This window comes from Orycteropus afer, unplaced genomic scaffold (genome assembly GCF_000298275.1).
Source record: "Orycteropus afer afer isolate SDZICR_OR568_19922 unplaced genomic scaffold, OryAfe1.0 scaffold00244, whole genome shotgun sequence".
NCBI classification, from domain to species: domain Eukaryota; kingdom Metazoa; phylum Chordata; class Mammalia; order Tubulidentata; family Orycteropodidae; genus Orycteropus; species Orycteropus afer.
The window spans coordinates 2,463,321-2,472,674 of record NW_006921831.1 but is presented as its reverse complement, the minus strand read 5'-3'; the positions used below and the strand labels follow the sequence as shown (position 1 = coordinate 2,472,674).

The following is a 9,354-nucleotide window of genomic DNA, read 5'->3' as shown; positions in this document are numbered from 1 at the left end:
CCCAAATTCCTCTTCCAACCCCCACCCCTCTGCCTCGCCTCTCTCCCTCCCTGGCTCCCCCAGATCAGACTGCGCGCCCCTGCAGGGCCCAGTCCCCAGACAAGGGGGAGAGGCCGAGGCGGGCAAGGCAGGTGCCAGGGGCTGGGCGGGGCCAGGGCCCGGGGCCCAGCCCCGGGGGCGGGGGCGGAGTTCACCCCGGAAAGGCGGGTGCCCGGGTCACCTCGGCGGCGAGCAGGCCCCAAGCCCGAGACCATCGCGCAGCGAGGGGCCGGAGTGCCTCGAGGTGCTGCCGCGCCGTGCCCCCACTTCCACACCCCGGGGGGGAGCGCCCTCCACGCCGCCCGCTCCTTCCCCCCGGGCCTGGCGGGCCCGTGGCCGCCTCCAGCGGAAGGCGCAGCCCTGTGTTCGCCGGGCTCACAGAGGCCCCTGGCAGCCTTGCAATCTGATGGGGGTGGGCCTGGCGGGTGCCCTGCAAGGGTAGGGCGGAGGGGCAGGGCTGAAGCAGGAGCCCAGAGCGTGCAAGGGACTGGGTCCTGCCCTGAGGGTAGACCTGGAAGGTTGGCTCCCAGCCCACCTCCCCAGCTCCCCCAACCACTCAGAGTCCCCTAAGACTGGGGGCAGGTAGGCCCCTGACAGCTCCCCCCCCCCCGGGGGACTGCCAGCCCCAGGCCCAGGGACCCAAATCAGCCCCTTCTCCCCTGGCACAGGGCACCCTATCCCAGAGAGGCCTGTTCCCCTCCAAAAATGTTGGTGTTGATCCTTCCTGTGTCAGGCATACTTGGGGCTGCTGTGAGCCCAGAGACTGGCACCAGGGGTTGTACCACGGTTGGCTTTGCTCACAGCTGCCACTGGCAGGTGGGTGGACGAGGGGGGCCTGGGGTCCCACAGCAAGTGGCCGGAGAAGGGATTCCACAGACAGTGGGCCGAGGGTGCCAGCACCCTTCTCTCCTGCAGGCGGTTCCTGGCGGTGAGGTGAGGCCAGTGCCATCGCCTCCTGCCCTCCTGGTGACTCAGCCCCCGCCGCCGACCAACAGGACTTTTGCCCCGACCGCTCCCTTGACCCATCAGCAGTCTCCGCTCAGGCCTTCCGGGGCTCCCTGCAGCGCCGGCCCAGGATGGGGGGAGACAGGGCCCTCAGGGGCCGGGGCCAGCACCCCAGTGCGAGGGGTGCACTGGGCCAGTCCAGGGTCTTCCTGCTCACCTACGTGCTGGTCGCGACGGAGCTCACCTGCCTCTTCATGCAGTTCTCTGTCATCCCAGTGAGTAACTCCCCGCCCCCTTCCCGCCTGCCATCCGTCCGCGCCCAGCAGGCCCTCTGCAGGGCCGCGCAGGTTAGAGGGCCTGGCGCTGTCTGCTGACCCCGTCAGCATGTCCTGCGCTCGCTCGGGGTGCACGGCCAGCCCTGGCGCAGCAGCGCTCACGTGGCTGGCTGTTGACACTCCTTGGCCCCAGCTCCGCCCCTCACCTTGGGGCCTGTGCCCTGTGTATCTCCTGCCCAGCTTACCCCACCCCTGCTGGGCCCGTGTGGCTCTGAAGTCAGGCTTCTGCTCAGGGAATTGCCAATGGGCCCCCCTTTCCCCCAAGCCCTGCCTGGCACGGTAGGGTGACCTCCGTGCACTCCCTCACCCAGCCGGCCCAGCACACGTCCCATTCAGCTGTCAGCTCTGCCCAGCCCCAGTCTGGAACACGGCCTGCCTGGCTGCCCACTGCTCACCTCCCAAGAGGCCCCCTGCAGCCGTCCCTCGAGGTCTCTTCCTCCAGGTGTCCGCACCCAGAGATACTGCTCTGTGGTCTGGTGGGGCCATGGCATCGGCCCCTTTTAAAAGCTCCCGGGAGACTTGTAAGTGGCCGAGTGTGGTGGGCACTTAGGGTTGGTTCCACACTGGACTCAGACCATGGCAGTGCCAGCCCATTGGGGCCAATCCCCTGCTTCTTATCCCAGAAGGTCCAAGACTCAGACCTGCTTGTGCAGCAGGTCACAGAGAACAGCAAGGAGTTCAGGCAGAGCCCACGCCTGGGACAGCCCAGCTCCCCGGCCCAGACCTGCCCCTATGCCCCGGGGGGCGTCCAGCCTGACTGACACTTCGCCTCCACCAGGCTCTCACAGCTGGGGCCGGGGGACCCAGGGTGGCAGGGGCATGGCAGGGACTCCTGGTCAAACAGTGACTCCCAAGGACCCCGTCCCAAAGTCTTCTCAGGCCTGGCTTGGCACTCCACGCCCTTCCATGGCTGAGCCCAGTGGCCCTGGGCAAGCAGCCTTGGTTTCGTCATCAGAAAAGGGACAGTCCCAGCCTGTCCTTGGGATCAGTGCTCAGAGTGAGGAGTGAGCGTTTAAAGCCCCGGACAGGCTGACACAGAGCGGGGTGAACTAGCGTCTACCAAGCCATCCTCACCATTGTCTCCCTTGAAGGGGAAGAGTCACCTCATTGTTGCCCAAATCCCAGCTAAGCCTGTGTGGGGAGCACACGGGGTTCTCAGCGCGCAGAAGGTATCGGAGCGCGTGCCAGGAGCTGACCCCGGGCGGGTGGCGCGGAGGGGCGGGGGCAGGCCTCCAGCAGGAAGCTTCCTGCAGCGAGACGAGGTTTCATTCCTGCAACTCCATGCTAAGTCGGCTCAGATCCGCTTTTTCTTTTTCGTTTTCATTATGACTGCCTCTAGTTTTCAGTATCTTTACAAATCTAAGCTTTGAACAGTCTGGGAGTGAATATCTGAGGACGCTGGCGTCCACAACATTGTGCGTAGTCCACGTTACCCACCACGAGACGTACAAAGGAAAATCACAGACGGTCCAAGTGCGTTTGTTCTGACTGGAATACACTGTATGTAAGGCAGGGACTTACGTGACCACACTGTGCCATGTGTCAGATCACAGCATACGCTGTAGAAAGACATGGCAGGTCAGGGTGAGGGGCTGCAGGGGCCAGGGCTTGAAGGGAAAAGGACAGGCCAGTGTGAAGGCCCTGGGGCAGCCGGAGTGCAGGCCAGACTGTACGCTGGACTGTACGCTGAGACCAGTGAGCCCCGGGACGGACACACTGACTTAGAAGTCACACTGCCACTTAGGACTTATGCTTGCCATGTCCTAAATCACCTGGGGGCCGGGGGTGAGGAGGCAGCAGAGGACAGACCAGATGCCTGGAGGAATCCAGGTGACAGATGGTGGCCTTGGAGGAGGTTGTGGAAGTGACTGAGGGATTGGACGTGGGGTGAGGGAGATAGAGGGAGCTAGGGATGGCCCTTAGGACTGGGCCTGAGCGCTTGGAAGGATGGCGGTGTCGGCACTCCAGATGGGGCCAGTCTGGGGGATGCTGGGAGCCCAGTTTTGGGTGTATTGCATTGGATGCCTTTAAGCCTGTGTGGCAGGCAGTGGGGTGGCGTTAGTTCAGCAGAGATTGCCGGAGGCACAGACCTCGCTCTGTAACTTAACAGCACAGAGGCGGGGTCCATGTGTGACCTCAAGGGGCTCCCCAGAAGCCGATGCAGGTGGGGCAGGCACAGGTGACGCAGGGGGTCACTGCGGAGGGAAAGAACCGCCCCCAATGCAGCAGCATGCAGGGCCTGGGTGACGACCCCGGGAGAGGGTGAGGCCTGCAGTGGGGAGGGGAAGAGGAGATAGGCCTGGAGGCAGTCAGGCGGTCAGTGGTCAGTGGCTCTTCTGAGCATCGTGGCTACAGAGGGGAGCCGAGCAGGGGGCTGGTCGTTTGAAAGACGGAGGAGGAGCAGCTTGGGGGGCAGAAGGGAGACCTTCGCGATCCCTGACCCGGAGGTGGCAGGGGGCTGGGATGGATGCACTCGGGGAGGGAGAATCAGGTAGGCAGGCCCCCGGGGGCCCAGGTGCCCGCAGGTGGGCAGGTATGGTGGTGGGAGGTTAGGACTGGGGTGGTGGAAGAGGGACAGTACCCGAGATGCGGGCAGAGGGAACACCTAGGGGGGGAGGTGGCACGGCTGCCCTGAATGCCCGAAGGAGCAGGAAGCAGCCCTCCCGCCCTCCCTGGGGAAGGGTTGCTGGGATGAAGGCAAGGGGGTCTGGCTATGAGGTGGGGGAGGCAGAAACTCAGGGGCCAGGAAGCACAGTTCCTGGGGCCCTGGGGCCACACAAGGGGGGGGAGCTGGGGCATCCTGTAGGTGGGTGGGAGGACTCGGGGCTGCAGGGCGGGACCACACAGAACAGGCTCCTGTCCTCCTTGTCGATGGGAGCCTCCTAGCGGCCGTCAAGGCACCTGGGAGGAAGCAAGGACGATGCTGTCACCTGCCCACATACCTTTCAGTGGGTGACGCCTCACAGCCCAAGTGCCCTGCTCACCACCCACCTAGGACCTCGGATGCCCAGTCCTGAGGTCCCTCTCATGGGCCCCCTCCTGTGTTTCAGTACCTGGCCCGGAACCTGGGCCTGGACTCTGTTGCCTTCGGCTACCTGCAGACCACCTTCGGGGTGCTCCAGCTGCTGGGTGGACCCGTATTTGGCAGGTACCGTAGGAGGGGGGCATGCGAGCCCTCACCCCAGGATGGCCCTGCCCACCCCTCAGAGGTCTCAGGCTGGGTCCTCTCACATGGCCCCATGTGGCCAAGATGGCGGCTTCTAAGTCAGAGGTGGGTAAACTGAGGCACAGAGCAGCTTGGGCCCCTTACAGCTGAAAGCAATGCGGGTTTGTGGCCAGTGAGGGTTTAATGGTGAGCATGCTGGCGGTAAACTCCCAGCCCCTGACCTGGACAGCTTGCTGTCAACTTCTCTTGCAAAGGTGACACCAGGGACCAGCCGAGGATGCAGGGACTGTGGCCCCCAAATTCCCACTGGTCTTGGGGACGTGGTGGTTACGTTGTCCCTGGCTGATGTCACCGTGCACAGGACAGCTCACAGGGGACAAACCTTTAGAGTCCCGTTCAGGCAGAAAAGATGGGGTGAGGCAGCAACCCGGAATAGGCAGAGTCTGGGGGGTCCCACGCAGGCGAGGAAGAGCACCGACAGGGAGGCGGGGGGTTGACAGGTCCAGCTGGGACACAGTTCCCATAAAGCACGCATACCCTGGGCCACTTGGGCCAACAGTTCCTTCTTACCTGGGGTGGGAACGTGACCTCCAGGGCCAGACCCACAGCCCTTAGCCAGCCCCCCTGGGACCATGGAGAAACTGAGGCCGGCAGGGGCCCAGCCCACCCTCCACCCACCCCAATCTCTCCATCAGCCCTGGCTGGGTGTGGAGAGCTCAACAATGGCCCGGCTCCCTGCAGACCCAGGGGCCTGGGGTGCGTGTGCTGGTGAAGACCCCAGTCCGGGAGGTCGCAGGAGTGGGGACCCCAGTCCGGGAGGGTCGCAGGCGTGGGGACCCCAGTCCTGGAGCGTCCTGGGTGGCGACCCCGCCCTGGTCTGGGAGGGGTGCGCCCGGGCGGCTGACACTGCGCCTTGCCTCAGGTTCGCAGACCAGCACGGGGCGAGGGCCGCGTTCACGCTCTCCTTCCTGGGGACTTCCGTGCTCTTCCTGCTCCTGGCTGCCGCCTGCAGCCCGGCCCTGCCCGGCGTCGCCCTGCTGTTCGCCTCGCGCCTGCCCGCCGCTTTCATGCACGCGCTGCCAAGTAAGGCGAGGAGGTGGGGCCGGAGAGCCGGGGCGGGGCGGGGACCGGGCGGGGGGCGGGGCCTGACCTGGGGGAGGTGGGGGCGTGGCCTCTCCCAGGGTGGAGTGGGGTGAGGGGTCCCGCGGGACCTGACCTAGTCCAGGGGGCGGGGTGAGGGTGCCGCGGGGCGGGGCCTGGTCCAGGGGGCGGGGTGAGGGTGCTGCGGGGCGGGGCCTGGCCAGGGAGGGTTGGGGGGGGGAAGCGTGGGGGACCCCGCGCTCAACCCCCGCCTGCCCGGCAGCCGCCCAGATGGTCATCACGGACCTGTCCCCGCCCGAGGAGCGGCCTGCGGCGCTGGGCCGGCTGGGCCTCTGCTTCGGCGTCGGCCTCATCTTCGGCTCCCTACTCGGCGGGACCCTGAGCACCGCGTGCGGGTGAGTGGCCGGGCTGGGCCGCACGGGCCCACTGGGCCTCGGTTTCTCCATCTGCAAGGCTGGACCCGCGTGGAGGAGACTGGGCGGAGCGCGCGCCCGGGGGCGGGACGCACTGTGGGCGGGGCGGGGCGGGGCGCGCGGCGGGTCCGGCAGGGGGCGCTGTCGCCCCACGCTGAAGGCCCCGCGGAGCCGTCCGTGTGCTTGCAGCCTGGCCCGAGGCGCGGGTCGCCTGCAGGCCGCTCAGCCAGGGACTGTCCGAGGCTGGCGGACCCTCACGGGCCCCGCGGCAGACAGAAATTGGGCTAGACCTAAAGGAAAGCAGACAGTAGGTCCTGTGGGGACCAGGATGAGGCCCGTCCCGCGGCCCCAGTGGGGGTGTGCGTGCCATAGGGGCGACGGCCACTGGTAGAGTGTCCGGGGAGTGGCCCCGCGATGGGGCAAGACAGAGGAGGTGCCCCCCGGGTCCGGCCCGCTGCCTGCGCAGCCGCAGTTTCCGCAGTGGTCAAATGGAACGACCGCCTTGCAGCTGTCCCCTGGGCTGAGCATGGCAGCCCCCGGCCATGGGGCGGTGGCAGGAGCCTCTTGGGCTGGTCTTGGAGTTGGAGCTGGCGGGGTAGAGAGGGATCGTCCTCCTCTCGGCCCGGTAACTGAGGGCAGCTCACCTCTCCTCGCCTCAGTTTCCCTACCATGAAACACGGATCTGCTAGTAGCTTCCACACGTGTGGGGGTTCAGTGGCCTCGTGGTGTGATGTGAAGACCTTGCCCCCAAGGGGGCGCTTCCCAGCCCCAGCCCCATCCTGTGGGGCTCAGTTCCTTCTTCAGTGCCCTCAGACCCGCCTGGGCCAGCAGCTCCAGCCGGCGGGCTGCAGGGTGGACTCCACGCCCTGCCCCTTTTCTGGCCAGACCTCCTGGGAGGAGAGCTGAACCTGTCCCAGCATACCTGGCCCTGGAGAGGCCCCACCTGGCCGGGGAGGAAGTGCTACTTCCGCTGCTGGAGGGCCAGCCCCATGCGCCCCATCCCGTATCTGCCTCACCCAGTGCCCCTCCTTCAAAAGAGTGGACCTTGCCCCTCATTCATGCAGCCTGAAACCTTTGGCCAGGAGGGGGTGCTGGGGTCAGAGCCCCACTTGGCCATGGGCAGAGGCTCATGGCCGGCTGGCAGTCTGCCCACTGCCGCCAGCCTGTGTGAGCCATCCGTGGGGCTCCAAGCCAGGGAGCAGCTTCCCTTCCTGGTGCCTGTCCCTCTCATACATGGGGTGTGCCCTAAGCCAGTCACTGGTCTCTGGGGGCCTCCGTTGGGCTCCCGGAATGCCCAAGGCTGGGCCCAGGCGTTGTAATGGGCAGGGGGCACAGTGGCCTCATAGGCACCTCCCTTTCTGGAGAGGTCTCTGGTGGTGGGCGCAGGGCTCTGTTCCAGGCCTGGCCCCCCAGCATGTCCTTGTCTCTGCTGAGCTGGGAGGCGTAGACCCAGAGCCCTCCGAAGCATGTGTTCACCTAGCCGCTGATTAGTGAGCATCCACTGAGGGCAGCACAGAGCCCTGATTCTGGGATGTGGCAGCGAGCGAGCCCTGCCGAGAACCTCCATGATGTGAAAACCTAGCACTAGAGAACCCCCTGCCGGGGAGTCCGTTCCGACCCACAGCGCCCCTAGAGGACAGAGTGGAACTGCCCACAGGGTCTCCAAGGCTGTCAGTCTTCACAGAAGCAAAGCCCAAACCACATCCACTGCCTGGAGTCCATTCTGACCCACAGCGCCCCTAGAGGACAGAGTGGAACTGCCCACAGGGTCTCCAAGGCTGTCAATCTTCACAGAAGCAAAGCCCAAACCACACCCACTGCCTGGAGTCCATTCTGACCCACAGCATCCCCCACTGGGTTTCCAAGGCTGTAAATCTTTACTGAAGTAGATTGTCGATGGGTTTGAACCGCCAACCTTCTGGTTAGCAGCCAAACGTCTTACCACTGCGCCACTGGAGCTCCTTAGCACTAGATGGTTGGGTATGAAAAGGAATCGTGCAGCACCAAGGGCTGGGTGGACGGCAGTCAGCCAAAGCCTCTCAGCAGGGGCCATTTGAGAAGAGAGGGGAGAGGGGAAGGGATAGGGGGAGGATGGGAGGCCTCAAGTCAGGAGTGTGCCTGGTGAGTGCTCGGCTGAGGGACTGCAGGGTCAGCGCAGGGGCCCCGCTCGGGGCGGTGGGTGCTGGAGGCGGGGGTGGCACATGGAGGGAGCAGCGGTCACACGAGGTTTTCCCACTGGGTGGGACACGGGTGTGAGCTCAGCACAGCAGTGCCAATGCCATGCCCACACTGGGCCTGGGGACACAGTGGCCTCGTGCTCAGAATGGAGTGGTGCACAAATCTGGGTGCTGGGTCAACGCTCCAGGGCCCTGTGGAGTAGACGCCTGGGTACGGGGCTGTGGAGCTGGAAGAGGTCTGGGCGGTGTCTTCTGGCCTCAGCCTGGCGAAGGTTTTGGTTGTTCTTTTTTTCTTCAAACGAACTTTATTTCTTAGAGCAGTCTTAGGTGTATAGAAAATTTAGGCTGAGTACAGAGAGCTGCCGAGTTCCTCCCTCAGTCTCTCCTGTTGGCGGCATCCTGTGCCACATGGTATATTGTTACTATTGGGGAACCAGTGTGGGTACATGGATGCGTGTGTGTGTATGTATTTGTACTTGTGTTATGTGTATCTGTTATGTATGTGTCATCGATGCATGTTAACTGTGTGTGTACACTCATGTGCATGTATTACGCATTGTATATCCATTATATGTGTGTACCAGGCACGTGTGTTATGCGTGTATGTGTATATATGCATGTACACACCCAGTGTTCTATGGACAGGTGTGTCAGATCTGTACATTGAGTGTGTGTATGGGGATGTATATTATACACCGAGGAGTGTCTGGGTGGACAGGTGGTTCGGTGCTGGACGACTAGCTGGAAGGCTGGCAGTTCAGAGACGCTGTGGGAGTTGGGCCTGGTGTTCTGCTTCTCAGCCCGCGTGGCACACAGCTCTGCTCGGACGCGAGGGGTCGTGTGGGGTCGCGTGGGTTGGACCAACTCCAGCAGTCACTGACTGAAGTCCCGGTTGATGTTCAGGGTCCCTCTGTGTTGCACAGTTCACAGGGTTTTCACAAATGCACCATGTCATGTGTCTGTGTCAACAGAGTCATGTGAGATAGTGTCCCTGCCCTGGCCCCCGACCACCCCACCTTCCGCCCCAGGCAACCCTGCCCTGGCCCCCTGTCTACCCCTGGCCCAGGCAGCCCTGCCCTGGCCCCCGACCACCCCTAACCCCAGGCAACCCTGCCCTGGCCCCCGACCACCCCAACCCCAGGCACAGGCAACCCTGCCCTGGCCCCCTGTCTACCCCT

At 64.4% G+C, this 9,354-nt stretch overlaps 1 protein-coding gene across 1 annotated transcript in view; it reads left to right on the top strand.

The window, feature by feature from the left end:
- Positions 1–1,115: 1,115 nt before the first annotated feature.
- Positions 1,116–9,354, top strand: part of SLC22A18 (solute carrier family 22 member 18) — a 25,288-nt gene continuing 17,049 nt past the window's right edge. Inside the window, exons 1-4 of the mRNA XM_007949274.1 lie at positions 1,116–1,259; positions 4,370–4,467; positions 5,408–5,568; positions 5,849–5,981. Of these exons, the coding sequence (XP_007947465.1) occupies positions 1,116–1,259; positions 4,370–4,467; positions 5,408–5,568; positions 5,849–5,981 (536 nt within the window). The remainder of the gene's footprint in view (positions 1,260–4,369; positions 4,468–5,407; positions 5,569–5,848; positions 5,982–9,354) is intronic.